Genomic DNA, 15,987 nt, shown 5'->3' on the forward strand with positions numbered 1-15,987 from the left:
TCTTGCTTCAAAGGAACCAACAACCTGTGTGACCTTCACGTACAGTCTTGCTGGAGTGTATACATTAGCTTGTCACAATGGAACAATGGCTAAAAGCAGGAAATTAAATATAGCAAAGGGAAACTTATGTTTGCGGTTACAAAACCTTGTACCCTTGTATTTCAAGAGTGGAAGTTGTTAAGTAATTCTCATTATAAGTAATTTTGAGCAGAACGGTTACATCATTTGTGTGTCTAGTTCTAACAGCTTCCAGCTGGCACGGGGCGCCATGTTTTCTTTGTTTTTTGTTCTCAGTAGAGGCCTTGTATATGTCCAGTATAAAGTAAGAGCCATTATGGGAAGGTACGGGGTTAGTTGTATGTAGAAATTATTTCTTCAAGAAGTAGCCTTTCTAATGAGTTACCCCAGAGGTCCTACACAATGAAAGTAGCTTTAGTATTAGAGCTAGGAGAAGGCTTTAAAGACAGTTCTGTATAGGGTACTGTTACTATAGTCCAGATAGCGTGGTTGCAACATTTAGCTCAAGACCCCAGTATGCAGGAAGAGATGGATAAAATGACTTTACTCTTTAAAGGGCATGTAAAGGCAAAAGAATAAAATCCCATTTTTACTTTCTTTAATGATAAAGAAACCTGTCTCCAATATACTTTAGTTAAAAAATTGGTACAGTTTTTATAATTTAGTCTTGCTGTATCGGCTTCTGGCAGATATTATTTGACTTGTGCTGTTTTGATCATCTATGATGATCCCTTAGCAGACCAGACCACACTGAGCATGTGCACAGTCTTGGTCTTGCAAAGATGTTTAGGTACAAATCAGCAATTAGGCACGCACTCCACAGGACTCCAGGTAACGGTAAAAAGGTTTTTACTTTATTGCACAAACAAATATCCATTTGTTTGTGCAATAAAGTAAAAACCTTTTTACCGTTACCTGGAGTCCTGTGGAGTGCGTGCCTAATTGCTGATTTGTACCTTGATGTCTCCCCTATGCTGAGGGTTCGGGGCGCAGCACCCGGACCACTAAACAGGAGCGGTGAGTGACCCACAATTTTATTACATTGGGATATTTAAAGCGGAGGGCTCGGGGCATACGCACCCGAGCCAACTTCAAACAGCGGTGAGCAAACTTGGATCAAGTGTATTAGTAGACCGCGAAGTAGAAGAGCGTTCCAATATATAATTTTAACGATACGGCGGGTGGTTAGAGCGCTCCAGTCTCTAATTCTTGCAAAGATGTTTAACAAAGTTAGAAGATGGTGACCCCCCTGTGGCCAACTTTGAAAGCATAAATCATTTGTTTTATTAGGCTTGTGGTGCAGTTAGTTCATATTTATGTTTAGTAAACAAAATACAGCATTTCTAGCTTTATTCTATTTTAGACTTTACTTCCCCTTTAATGATCATAGCCAGAGCTACAGTATTGGAATAGGATAGCAATGCTTTGATTTCCGCAAGAGAGACCTCATAATACCCCATATATCTAATGCTGCTTCTCCAGTTTATGGGTAGTAATACACTATATGGCCAAAAGTATGTGAGCATATATCTAGTAGAAAACCCTCCCACAAGGAGAAGAAGGGGGCAGCAGAGAAACAGCTTCATAATTCAATCATTGGTTTAAGCATGAGAGGCAGGTATATATTTTTGGCCATTTTGTGTACCTTGAATCTCTTTTGATGTTCTTTGAACCTCTAGTGACCATTATCCGCACTTGCAGACCTTCTGAATGTAATTCCCTTGAAATAGTTAAGGACTGTGCGTTACGTGTGATATCCACCCCAGATTGGAAAGGTTGTAAAGTGCTGAACAAGTTGTAGGCAGTTACACCCTCCTTTCTCAGTTCTCAAGGAATACCCAAAGGACTAGAAATGATGAGTTGGCATCTGCCTCTTTATCATCTTTCCATTAAAAAAATGTTTTATGTTCTATGCCGTGAGGAAAGACAAATTAAACGCATCTAAATTATTTTACCACAGGGGATTATTTAAGTGTCTAGTAATTGTAGAAGAAAAAGAAAGAAAAGGAGAAAAAAAAGACAAATCAATAAAACACACAGTTTTAGTCTTCTGGAGCTGCAGTACATGATCAGAGTAAGGGCAACCCCTGGCCCACCTCTACTGATGGACACAGCAGGTGCAAGGGGGCCCTATACTTAAGCCCATGCTCAGGGGGTAAGTGGCTCTAAGTGGCAAAGTTTCTCTATAGAAACCTGATAAAAAGTATCAACGAAAAATGCAGCACTCTGCTCTTTTGCACTTTATTGTTGTCAACTATATGCCTCTTCTTAAAGGAAAACTATACCCCCCAAAATGAATATTTAAGCCATAGGCGTCTGAACCGGGGGGGCCATAGGGTCAGAGCCCCCACCAGAAATTTCCTCCCCGGTTTAGAATTTATTCATTTTTTTACAAATTTTTTTTTTGTTACAATTTTTTTTTTTACATTTTTGCTGGTGTGTCTGGGCAGGCTGGCTTCCTTCTCCAGTTGATCTGCTTCCATCTTGCACCACCACCCCAGAGCCAGTGGAAGTGGCCAGGGAAAGAAAGCCCCGGCTGCCACAGAGGGATCCCGGAAGAGGAGCAGAGCTTCCAACTACGGAGGAGGAGCAGGGGGTACAATTGCATCAGGGGCCACTCCCCCCCACAGCCTGCCTCCACAAACAGCGCATCTAGAGGGCGGGTTCACATCCGCCTGCCTGCCGAAGAGAGGGATCACTGAAGAGGTGCCGAGCAGTGGCAGCATAACTACGGTGAGAGCAGGGGGTGCAATTGCACCAGGGCTTGCTCTCCCCCACTTCCCCCGCAGCCCATCGCTCCTCAAACAGCATGTCTAGGGGGGGCGGGTGCACTGTGCACTTCCTGTGCCCAGGCCTGAACTAGTAACTAGTTATACTAGGCTAGAAACAAACTACGGGGGAGCAGGGGGTGCAATTGCACCAGGGCCCTCTCCCCCCCCCACAGCCCATCGCTCCACTGTCCACAAACAGCGCATCTAGAGGGATAGGGGGTGGCTGGTGCATGGTGCACATCCTGTGCCCGGGCCTGGATTAGTAACTAGTTACGCCCCCATAGTTACTTTCCAGAAAGCTCCAAATTATGGAAAGGCCCTCTCCCATAGACTCCATTGTAATAAAATAATCAACATTTTAGACAGTAGATTGTACTTGATCCCAAGATTTTATTAATCCTTATTGGAAGCAAAAGCAGCCTATTGAGTTTATTTAATGTTTACATGATTTTCTAGTAGACTTAAGGTATAAAGATCCAAATTACAGAAAGATACGTTATCCGAAATACCCCAGGTCCCAAGCATTCTGGATAACAGGACCCATAGCTGTAGTAAGAACTGGGGCTCATGCATGATATCAAAAGGGACATTCAGAATTCGAAGTACTGACACAGGGCAGGACAGACAGGGGTCAGGAATAGTCAGGAACAGGCTTAGAGTCAATAAACCAGAATATGAGTAAAATAGCAGTCACCAACATATTCATGAAGAAACTACTTGCAGGGAAGACCTATGACTTGGTATTAAACCTAAAGATTTGAATTTAATGCAGATGAGGTGTTGACATGATATCTAGGAAAACTGTAGCAAAACACAATACTCCTTGACCTCAATGACCTTGAATTAGTTCAACATGTAGACAAAAGTCAGTTGACAGCAAATTTTAATCTAGGTTAAGAGTAATGCTGAGAACCACATGAGAAGGATATTTTCATCAAGGCAATGCATTTTCATGTTTTCTTGATTTCATGATTATCTTAACCGTCCATAAAGGGAGAGCCTGGCTCCAGCAGAAATAAAACCTGGTAGAATTTCAGATTGAGATTCCTGAATTATTTCTCTTTTACATTTTTTTGAAATCCTTACATTGATGTCAAGATGTTCCTGTAGATATTGAGTTGCGGGTTAGGTGTACGAAACAAGAAAATAGATTCTCTTGGCCTAATCCTTGAGCTTTGAAAACCCTGCGACTAATTTAATCAGATGTGATCTCATTTAAATGAGCGCTTAGCCCATTTATTTTTTTATTAATTCGCCTCTGTCTTGGGAACATTGATTTTTCGCCGCATTTCTAATAGTCAACACAGCTGCACTATTCACCTAATGTTCCATGTCTGAGAAGTAAAAAGTATGTGATGACAATTTACTCCCCATAACTTCAGTGATAATGAAGAGCCTGGCTATGAAGGTGTTCTATAATTTGACCTATGCTGAATCGGCTCTGTAACGAGAATAATTAGCTAGCCCTTTCCATGCCACCATGACCAATTGTGCATGTGACATCCGGGAATGGCTGCAAACACGACCACTTAAAGGCATTGATTTTTAGGAGGGTCTTCCTGCTAAAAAATGGAGTCACCTTCTCATTAGGAGATATTTTTAGACCAGACTTTTAACAACATAATTAGAGAAAAATTAATGTTGAAGTTTGGCAATATTGACCAGTGCTGGGTCCCTGTCACAACATTCCACATTAAGTAACTCCTTACATACGGTATGTCAACCCCCCTGATTATTTTCTTCTCTAGAGAATGGGAAAGTTGACATGACTGGGGCCTTGGTTTTTGTACCACAAGGAAAAAGTAAAGTTGGTCAGGTCAGGAAAAACTCAACCCGCAACTGACCCAAACCCACAAAATGTTGCCATGATAGGACCCTCACCCAACCTGTACCTGTGTCTTCTCACTCTGTACGCTACTTCTAAGCACACCTCTGATCCCAACACAATGAACTTTCAGGAGTAGACAAGCAGTTTACTTCAAAAACACAAAGTCTCAAACCAAGTGTGGTCCCCAGTTCAGTAACGTGTAGGTTCTCTTCAACCTCCAAGAAAAATCAAATGTTTCAAATTGTGTTACTGATCGTACCTCAAAAAAAGGAAACTGAGAAAAAAATAAGAAAAAAAGTATAGTGTAGTGTTCTTTGTAAAATTCACACCTCAGCGTTATTGCATTCAGACATTATCAGTTTTGTGTTCCCCACTTAACCTGAAAGTGCAGATGAAATTAATTTCAAACATTTTCATCAGTTATAGTGAACTGGGAATTTCCAAAGGGAAAAGTTTTTTTAGAGTAGGTTAATATCCACACGCCAATTTAGCAATATCTCTGGTGGTCGATTATACTCTCAAACACATAGGGGCCCATTTACTTAGCTCTAGTGAAGGAATAGAGAAATAATAGTTCGAATTTCGAATGTTTTTTTTGGCTACTTCGACCATCGAATGGGCTACTTTGACCATCGACTACGACCTTCGACTTCGAATCGAACGATTCGAACTAAAAATCGTTCGACTATTCGATAGTCGAAGTACTATTCCTTCGATCGTAGGAATAGCGGTAAATCCTTCGACTTCGATATTCAAAGGATTTTATTCGACGGTCGAATATCGAGGGTTAATTAACCCTCGATATTCAACCCTAGGTAAATGTGCCCCACAGAGTATGTCTCATCAAAAATATAGTTTCTTCCTTTGAACAATAAAGAGTAGCATTTGTGGAAACGTTTTATGGTTCTTTAATAAAAAATATATTGCACTTTCAATGTTCCACTTTAAAAAGACTTTTAAAACCAAAAGGCTCTCCTGCAGTGTTGGCTGAGAAGTCCGCTGTGTTATTCAGCCCTTACTGCGCATGTCCGTATTTTGCTTCCACTTTCGTCACCACTGACGCGTTGCGCCAAATGGGCTTCTTCCTTGAGCGATGACATATGTTCAAACAGTCCAGTCTTTATTGTCCAACGTTGTTGACTTTTACAACTTTATCAATATATCCATGATTCGAACAAGTTCTATAACGAAGCAGTTTACTTCCCTCGATCTGACAGACACCCATCCCTAACCTGCAATGGTTGGTCAAATTTCAATCTGAAGACACCCAACCAGTGGTAAACCTTCGGGTTCCCAAGGGTTTCATGGTAACTCACAGATGATTAGCCACTGCTAATGACCTAATAGGTATCTCCGCCCATGGTGCAGTTGTTATTGTGCTGCTACTGAAGGATCTCCTTAGTGGTCTCCAGACAATTCCTATCAGCCTATACTTATTTCTACTGTGGAACTATATAATGTGGTACTATCTATACCTAATTTTAGGCTGATCCTTATTACACTCAGTTCAATACTTCTGTGCAGATTCCAGATATGCCTTTCTGACACATGGAAGGTTGACTGTCACCTTTTTCTAATGCTAACAACCTGATCCTAGTTTGGACCCATCTCCACCGTAGACCTTATTTTCAAGTCCAGTATGAGGGTGACAGTCAAAGGCTATGGATAAACTGCCATCTGTAACTGCCATCCTCCCACCGACCAACCCAAATACACCCGCAGCAAATCATTTTAAGGGCTCTCTAAAATGTAAAATTAAATATTACGTACAAGTATTCTGAAACACGTCCCCTTCACAGCTGCTGGGAAAACTTTCTCTATTGTTACATGCCAGCCGAAAAATTAAGAACACAATAGAAGATGGAAGAGGTTGATTTAATAGCTGGGATTGTATGAGAGAGAGTTAGATGTCCTCTGTTATTAGCTTTCACAATGAGCTGCTGGCTCACGAGGAGTCTGCAATAGAAATATAATTATATTTCCTTACTAATCTAATAAGGAGAGATAGTAGGAACTTGCTTGGTTAATGTCCCAGCTTGCTGCAGGAGCTGGAATTATTTTTTTTCTGCTCGCCTCTTGCTGGGAATAAAGGCCGAAGAGGGATGGTGGGGAAGTATTATAATTGCAATCTTGCTTTACTAGCCAGCCAGACATATCTCTTGCCTGCAGATTGGAGAAAGGAAATTCTGTCGCTCCGGGTGGAATGGCTGCAACGGCTGGGTGTCAATCCATGTAGATTTCGCTTCAAAACTCGGCTGTACCAAAAAAAATGCAAAAGTTTCTATTAAAGAAAATAAAATAAAGTTATATAGTTAATGTAAGTTCAGCCCTGCAGTGTAACACTCAATATCACTGACCTAGCTAAGGAAGAAAAAAAAATTTTATATGCAGTAGATATAGTTATAGATTTCCAATATGCAGTATTTTCATTAGTCATAGTCATTTGAGTGGAAGTTTATACAGCGCTTGGGTGCTTGCCACTGCTGAGGGATTCTCAAAGGAGATTAATAGGGGCAAATTCACTAAGATGCAAAGTTGCGCTGGGCGCAACTTCGCCGCACTTCGCCAGGCGTAGTTTCGCCAGGGCTCCGCAAATTCACTAAAATCCGAAGTTGCGCTCAGGGGTAGCGTAAGGTTGCGGAGTTGCGCTAGCGTTGATTCGCTATATAAAGTGAAGTTACGCTATCGAAAGCTAATTTGCACGCGGCGCGAAATTCAAATTTCAATGGAGGAACACGTATCTGCACTACAAATGGCTAGAAAACCTTCAAATCAGCAAATAAAATTTTTATTTTGCCCTACACATGTGCCCACTGTCTAGGTAAGTTGCCATGAGTCAGGAAATGTAGGGGGGAGGAAGGGGAGCCCCAAAAAAATTTCGATCTTTTTCAGCCTATCAACCATCATGTAGAAAACACGCCAGCGTTTTTTGGGACTTAGAAAAAAAATTGACTTTTTTTTTAAACAAGCCCTATCTACTCTATTGCGCTTCGCCAGGTCTGAGGTGGCGAAGGAAGTCTAGTGTAAAAGGTAGCGTTCACTACACTGCGTAAGTTAGTGAATTTGCGTAGTTTCGTCGCTAGCGAAAATTCGCCTGGCGTAAGGTTGCGAAGTAACACTAGCGAAACTACGCCAGCGTTCGTTAGTGAATTTGCGCAGTAGCGAAAATGCCAAACGCTAGCAAATTAACGCTAGCGTTCGGCGCTTCACGGCTTAGTGAATTTGCCCCTAAAGGTGAACTAACGTATAATAAGACTATGAAGATTTTCATTCATCCAGGTCATGGTATATCTAGTATAGGTCAATCTAAAAACAACTGGACTTGCTGAGTAATCAATGAAGACGTTTCACTACTCATCCGAGCAGCTTCTTCAGTTCAACTGACTGGTGTGGGAAGTTCTCGGCATATAAACTCTTCCACTAATCCAATCACAATGGCACATTGTAATTCTTCAAAGAGGTGACATCTGAAGAAATTCAAGTAAAATAAGTAGAGAGGTGCTTTATGTTCTGTACAAGCCCAAGGCAACCACAGTCCTTTAGCAGTAAAGATCTGTGTCTCCAAAGATGCCCCAGTAGCTCCCCATCTTCTTTTCTGCTGATTCACTGCACATGCTCTGTGCTGCTGTCACTTACTGAGCTTAGGGACCCACTCACAATATACAGTACACATAGAATAGAAATGTCACAATATAATGTATATATAGACAAGTTTATCTTAAACAACCCAAGAAACTTACACAGATCCCTCTCCAAGTCATAGACTCTTCATAAGACTGTCTTTGTCCTATTGTCATTCTATCCATCAGGATATTTGGCCAGTAGACTGGGGGGGGGGGGATTTTGGTTCTGTATGACTGTAATGTTATTGTAATGTTAGTCTAAATTATGTTCATATTCTGTTGTAATGTTTTCAATCAACTCTATATCAGGGGTGCCCAGAAGGTAGATAGGGATCTACCAGTAGACATTTAGTTGCTGATCAGTAGATCTCAAGACACTGTCAACAAACAGCTTGTCTATATCACCCTCCTGTTTCATTCTTTTCATTCAGATACAGTAGAACCCCCATTTTATGTTTGCCAGGGGACCAGAAAAAAAACGGGTAACGGGTTTGCAGATAATGGATTGCATACCTGTATTTAATCTCTGGGTTGCTATGGGTTACAAGAACTGGTCGCAACTTTCAGACTTTTCTTACAGTAGCCAAAGCTGCTTGCCTGGGATCAGATACCACAAGGTATATTCAGCATTTCAGCTAGAAGTGATGAAAGATTTAAATTCCTGACACAATGCAATGCTCGGAATATTTTTTTAGGTGTAACAATGTAGTGGAAAAGGCTCCGGGCATCATGGCTAATCTCAGCCTCCAGTACAATCTAAGCCACAGAGATTGCCATAAACTCCAGAGGAATGTGCGAGTGGTTTTTCTAATGGAGCAGAATTTACTTCTTTTCATAGAATGTGCCCTTGTTGTAATGGCTCTGCCTTTGAAATTACATTCATTTACATATTGTTGTAGCTTTTATTGTTCTATTGTAGGGGTTGTGCAGAATAGCAATTCAAGTGGGGAAAAAATTGTTCTCTGAATGCCTAAATGTATTGCTTTTTATTTTATGTTATCAAACTGGATTTGTTGGCTTTAAAGTGTGTTCGGCATTTCTTTCTTTACGAGTAATTTGACAAGGTTGATTATTTTTATATGACCTGAATAAAGGTAGAGCTCTCTTTAGGGGATTCCAAGGAGCGGCGTCTATTCTAAGTTCCATAAATCAACAGGTAAAAAGACAAAACATGGCCTATAGCACAGAGGCATGGTACCTATAGTAGCAATGGGATAATAGTCTCTGGGAAGGGAGTGTGACTGTGGGATAGCAGGTATAGTAGGGAGAGATGGTGTCTATAGTAACAGTGGATAATAGTCTCTGGGAAGGGAGTGTGACTGTGGGATAGCAGGTATAGTAGGGAGAGATGGTGTCTATAGTAACAGTGGATAATAGTCTCTGGGAAGGGAGTGTGACTGTGGGATAGCAGGTATAGTAGGGAGAGATGGTGTCTATAGTAACAGTGGATAATAGTCTCTGGGAAGGGAGTGTGACTGTGGGACAGCAGGTATAGTAGGGAGAGACGGTGCCTATAGTAACAGTGGATAATAGTCTCTGGGAAGGGAGTGTGACTGTGGGATAGCAGGTATAGTAGGGAGAGCTGGTGCCTATAGTAACAGTGGATAATAGTCTCTGGGAAGGGAGTGTGACTGTAGGATAGCAGGTATAGTAGGGAGAGATGGTGCCTATAGTAACAGTGGATAATAGTCTCTGGGAAGGGAGTGTGACTGTGGGATAGCAGGTATAGTAGGGAGAGATGGTGCCTATAGTAACAGTGGATAATAGTCTCTGGGAAGGGAGTGTGACTGTGGGATAGCAGGTATAGTAGGGAGAGATGGTGCCTATAGTAACAGTGGATAATAGTCTCTGGGAAGGGAGTGTGACTGTGGGATAGCAGGTATAGTAGGGAGAGATGGTGCCTATAGTAACAGTGGGATAATAGTCTCTGGGAAGGGAGTGTGACTGTGGGATAGCAGGTATAGTAGGGAGAGATGGTGTCTATAGTAACAATGGGATAATAATCTCTGGGAAGGGAGTGTGACTGTGGGATAGCAGGTATAGTAGGGAGAGATGGTGTCTATAGTAACAGTGGATAATAGTCTCTGGGAAGGGAGTGTGACTGTGGGATAGCAGGTATAGTAGGGAGAGATGGTGTCTATAGTAACAGTGGATAATAGTCTCTGGGAAGGGAGTGTGACTGTGGGATAGCAGGTATAGTAGGGAGTGATGGTGCCTATAGTAACAGTGGATAATAGTCTCTGGGAAGGGAGTGTGACTGTGGGATAGCAGGTATAGTAGGGAGTGATGGTGCCTATAGTAACAGTGGATAATAGTCTCTGGGAAGGGAGTGTGACTGTGGGATAGCAGGTATAGTAGGGAGAAATGGTGTCTATAGTAACAGTGGATAATAGTCTCTGGGAAGGGAGTGTGACTGTGGGATAGCAGGTATAGTAGGGAGAGATGGTGCCTATAGTAACAGTGGATAATAGTCTCTGGGAAGGGAGTGTGACTGTGGGATAGCAGGTATAGTAGGGAGAGATGGTGTCTATAGTAACAGTGGGATAATAGTCTCTGGGAAGGGACTGTGGCTGTGGGATAGCAGGTAAAAGTTTATTGATTTTCTTTTGCTGATGATAACCTTTCTATGAAATTGGTAAAATTGTGTTATAGCAGACATTCTTACTTTAGTGTGCAACGCAGGAAAGGCCAGACTGTAGAAATGTGACGTCCCACAGCCTCTAGAAGAATCAGAATACTAAGTGCACATTTTTGTTTGTATTTTATAGCATTCTGCTGAATTGTTGGCAGTGGTTCGCCTCCCCTTCATTCATCCCAGTTACCTCCTCAATATTGTGGACAATGAAGAGTTAATAAAATCGTCGGAGGCATGCCGAGACTTGGTCAATGAAGCAAAGAGGTATCACATGCTCCCACTCGCCCGCCAAGAAATGCTAACTCCTCGGACAAGGCCAAGGCTTTCAGCAGGTAATGAGAAACCAATGCAACTTCTGGTGAACTGTGTTGGAACCCTTGTTGACCAAACTACAACAGGGTGTCACATGGAACATTATCATTCTTATTCATGGGAAAGCCTAGTCTAGACACATCTCATCATAGATATTTATGGTTACTGATGGGTTCATCTACTTGACCTTTGCAGGTGTGGCTGAAGTGATTGTCCTAGTTGGAGGCCGGCAGATGATAGGAATGAATCAGAGGACTCTCACAGCGGTCACATGTTTAAATCCACAAATCAACAAATGGTACCCTTTGGCCAGTCTGCCATTTTATGACCGTGAGTTTTTCAGCGTAGTGAGTGCTGGAGACAATATCTACCTTTCAGGTAAGGAAAAGAAAAATAAAGCTACTTTAGAAAATTAAGGTGACGTTTTCAAAGTGTATCTTAATCATTTATGGATATCCATGTGCTTTCCATCCATCCATGCAGCCATCTTTGGGTACTTAATATTGGCAAACCAATGACTTGTCCAGGCACAGAAGGAGAATAATGAAGGTGTAGCCTCCCAGCCTCCCCAAAAAAAAAAAATTTCTATATATATACATTAATACTAATATACATTAATCCAGTTCTCAAATAGAAAGCCTTCTACTGGTAGCCCTCCCAAGTAAAATGTCACCATTCTCCATTGCTCATAGGGAAATCCAAATCAAGGTCTCCAGCTGGAGTCAGAGGCTGATCAGTCTAACCCAGTTCAAGTCCCCTTGGGGGTCCAACCTTTGATCAGAATCTCCACCTAAGTGTATAACAAAGTTAAAACATTAATGTATCAGTCATCTAACCATAGTTCCTAGAATATCTATGGCAGCAAAAACAAAACATGATATTCTAGGTTGGCTTTTCTATGAGAACAATTAGGTGTTCTCCCCAAATCTCATCCTACCTGGCCTTCAGGCTGAGCCTCACTCACCACTGCTCCAGGCCCCCCAGCCTCACACTTTGGAAAATGGTATAGACTAACCCATCTCCTTTTAAAGTCTTAGCCAAATCAAGCCACTATTCATGGATACGTTGCTTTAAAAAACTGAGCTATACAGCACTCCTTCTTCATATTTCCCCTACATAGTGTTGCCCTCACTCAATGTTGGATTTATTTAACAAATGTGCAAAAACCTGCATTGGATTCCGCCGACCTCTGATTCGAGCAGGAGATGAGAATCTATACCAATCGGGAAGATTTCTTTGACACATTCCAGTTTGATTAAAGGCTCATATTCAGTTAAAGTGATACTGACATTCTAAACTAATGGAGGTATTGGATTCCTGACATAAAACTACCCTTAGGTTGCTCTATCGGAGGCTAAAAGCTTATATAGATGAGAATGTATAAGCCTGAGCTAAACACAGATAAAAGCCTGTGCATCTGAGCAAGGGTCTGATGCACAAAGCAGCTATCATTAGGTTTAAGGGGTATAACTTCAGCAGACCCAGTCTGGACCTGTGTGCTGGGCCATAAATCCAATATTTTGTACCTACTGCCTACCCTATATCAAGTGAGGCTACAAGGTTCCAACTGTGTGTACTGTAGGTAGAACAAATGTGATATTGAGCATAATAAGGCCCAAAGGCCAGATATGAAGGGGTGTCCACCAACGGAATGGCTCTAAATAGGTTCAGGGTTCTGCCTAGTAGTGTAGCAAACAAAAGGCATGTGCGATATTTGGTTCCACTGCTGGGTATATCATATGGTTTACTGGATAAAAATGGAAATGAAAATATGGATGTGCTCAATGTTCCACTCATGAATGAGATCTGATTCTATAATGATTGTCTCACTATTTAGATGAAATATTAAAACAAACAGAAGGAATCATGTTCTCGTCATGTTGGGTCAACTTGGGTTTTTACCTTTTTACATGAGCTCGGTGATACTGACTTCCATTTTGCTGGTGCCTTTGCCAATATCACTCATTGCTGTACCCTTTCTTTTCAAATTTGTTTCATTGTTTACAAGCTAGGACAGATACTAGAAAGCTAATTACCACTGACATGTCCCCTGCCCTACACAGTCACCGTGTCATATCGTTACACTTGGTAATGAGAAATAGAAAGACTGTGTTCTTATCTGAATCTTTGTGTCATCAATGTAAATGAGACTGTAATTACCAGATCTGTGTAAAGATGACCCAAAAGGTGAGATGTAAGTCACACGGGTGTGACTCCAGTGTCGATCACACCAAGAACATCTACTTGAGTATCAGTATCTCTGTCAATAATATTGATTTCATGGAATGTAACATTGCGAATTTGCGAAGCCTTTGGTCCTTTTGTAATGCTGAGGAACCTATATTAGGAATTAGAATCTATAATATAATGTCAATCTCACTGTGCTCTTTCAAGGTATCCTTGTCCCACCATAAACCTGAAGAAGGTCAAAAACGTTCTCTCCATACAAGAAAGTTCATCGTACTGGGCCAAGGGTGATTCTGATGTTCTTCCATGGGATGGCCATTTGGACCATTCTATGCCAGTGTTGGTTGAAATTGCACTTTGATTCCCCAAATATAATGGGATGGTTTCCAACCCATATTCTTCACTTGTGAATACCACAAAGCATCTTGGGTGAGATCCGTAAGCATTAAAAAATGACCAAAGCTTAGGGGTCTAGAATGTTTATATCGATCTCACCATGCTCTTTCAAGGTTGCTTTTTCCCACCATAAACCTGAAGAAGGTCACAAACTTTTCCATACAAGAAACCTACACTACACTGTGCCAATGATGATTCTTGGCAGCTGTTTTGAGGCCACTGAGAGCAACATCCAAGGGGCTGGTGAGCAACATGTTGCTTGCGAGCCACTGGTTGGGTATCACTGCCCTAGAGGTTGCAGCTCAGAACTGGGTTCTAAAGTGTGGTTGGGGCAGAAAGCTTATCAGATGCCCAACAACTTTATGCTTTATCCTTATTGGGGCTCATCACGGCAGTGCAGGCTTTTCTGTTAAGTATCTGTAGATACAGGAAAGTGAATCCATAAGAAAAGCATTTTGGTTAAAAAGATACCATGCTCCTTTGTATGCATAGCAGAAGGAATGCATGGAAATAATCCCAGAATTTGGGGCTTATTTTCCGAGATACTAACCCAAGACAAAAGTGCCAGTGTGTTTATAATAACAAGTACAATGTGTATATGATATTACGTTTTATTTCAGCATGTTACAAATTACCTTTTTATGTATGATCTACCCAACATGTTGCTCCCCAGCCCCTTGGATGTTGCTCCCAGTGGCCTCAAAGCAGGTGCTTATTTTTGAATTCCAGGTTTGGAGGAATTGTATAAAAACCAGCTGTACTGCCAAACAGAACCTCTGTAGGCTGCCAGTCCGCATAGGGGCTACCAATAGCCAATCACAGCCTTTATTTTGTACCACAAAGGAATAATTATCCATGCTTGTGTTGTTCCCAACTCTTTTTACATCTGAACGTTGCTCTCAGGCAAAAAAATGTTGGGGACCCGCAATCTGTTTGTTTTGGACATTGGCCACACTGGCTATTTGGCTAATTTGTGTTCCTTGAAACAGATCATTGGACTACAACATAGAAATCTGAGTGGAACGCGGCACGGACAAAAAATTAATTTTGATGTTTTAATGCAGTCTTAGTAAACAGTGTAATCAATACGTGTTCATTATGCAGTTGGCAGAATTGATTTAATAGTGTAAATTGTCACTAGCCTGCGATAGAGGCCGATACATTGCGCCCGTTCTCCTTAACAGGGAAAGTTCAGAAATAAAAACCTTACAGGAAAGAGGAATAATTGATACTGTAAATGATACTGTGCGTTTAAATTAACATATATTATTTCAGGAACAGCTGCTTAAATGAGAGAGTAGGAAAAAGCAGGAATGTTTCATATAAATGGCTGGGTAACCTGCTGCAGAACATCTGTGTCCCTCTAGGTAATGTCATTCGCCAACACCTGGGATTCTGCACGTTGCCTATTGTTGGTTTAAGGTTATAGCTCACAGCTGTTATGGACTACAAATCCCAGAATCCTGTCTTGTCAACTGTAGAGGAAGTTTTTAGTTTACAGAAGTAGGAAGTGGATTTCTCAGCCAGTGCAGAACATATACATTTATACAAATTAAAATATCCAGATAAGTGCATTTTACAGGAGGAAGAAAGTCTGGGGGGTTTCTCTGGAGCATCACACTGCCATGTATTTTACTAATCCAGGGTATCCCTTGTGCCTTGTGTCGTAATCACGGAGCACCAGCAAATTTAAAACATCTATTTATTGAGAATTGTTAAAAGGTAACAATAGAGCATAATGAGCCAGATAGCTCCATAGCTTTGACGCGTTTCGTGGACAAACCACTTCCTCAAAAAGCTAAATTGTAACGACCTCTGGTAACATTTTAAAACCACAAGAACCACACACCTTCTAAAAACATTAACCCTATCATGGGTGAACCACATGATGGAATATCAGAACAAAGGAAGTGTGCCACTATCGTGTATAATACATGGATAATGAAATAATTATACAAAATAATGCCATTAAATAAATGTTACATATTCATATCATGAATTACATATATATGGCTAACAGAATATCAAAAATATGAAAAATATAACAATCTAATAAAATCTAAATTAGAATAAATTCATAAAGTCTGTAATTAATTGAATAAGCGGGACGTAACACACAACACTAAAAAAAATCTAGGAAAAATCAAATGCCGAAAAAAATCAAAAAATTCAAAAAATTCAAAAAATCAAAAGATCAAAAAAATCAATCAAAACAGA

General features: G+C 41.0%; 1 protein-coding gene across 1 annotated transcript in view; it reads left to right on the forward strand.

Annotated features, from left to right (window-relative positions):
- Nucleotides 1–15,987, forward strand: part of LOC108718261 (kelch-like protein 29) — a 610,001-nt gene that overhangs the window by 529,200 nt on the left and 64,814 nt on the right. Inside the window, exons 10-11 of the mRNA XM_041565068.1 lie at nucleotides 11,009–11,207; nucleotides 11,383–11,565. Of these exons, the coding sequence (XP_041421002.1) occupies nucleotides 11,009–11,207; nucleotides 11,383–11,565 (382 nt within the window). The remainder of the gene's footprint in view (nucleotides 1–11,008; nucleotides 11,208–11,382; nucleotides 11,566–15,987) is intronic.

Source organism: Xenopus laevis, chromosome 5S (assembly GCF_017654675.1).
Source record: "Xenopus laevis strain J_2021 chromosome 5S, Xenopus_laevis_v10.1, whole genome shotgun sequence".
Taxonomy (NCBI): Eukaryota; Metazoa; Chordata; class Amphibia; order Anura; family Pipidae; genus Xenopus; species Xenopus laevis.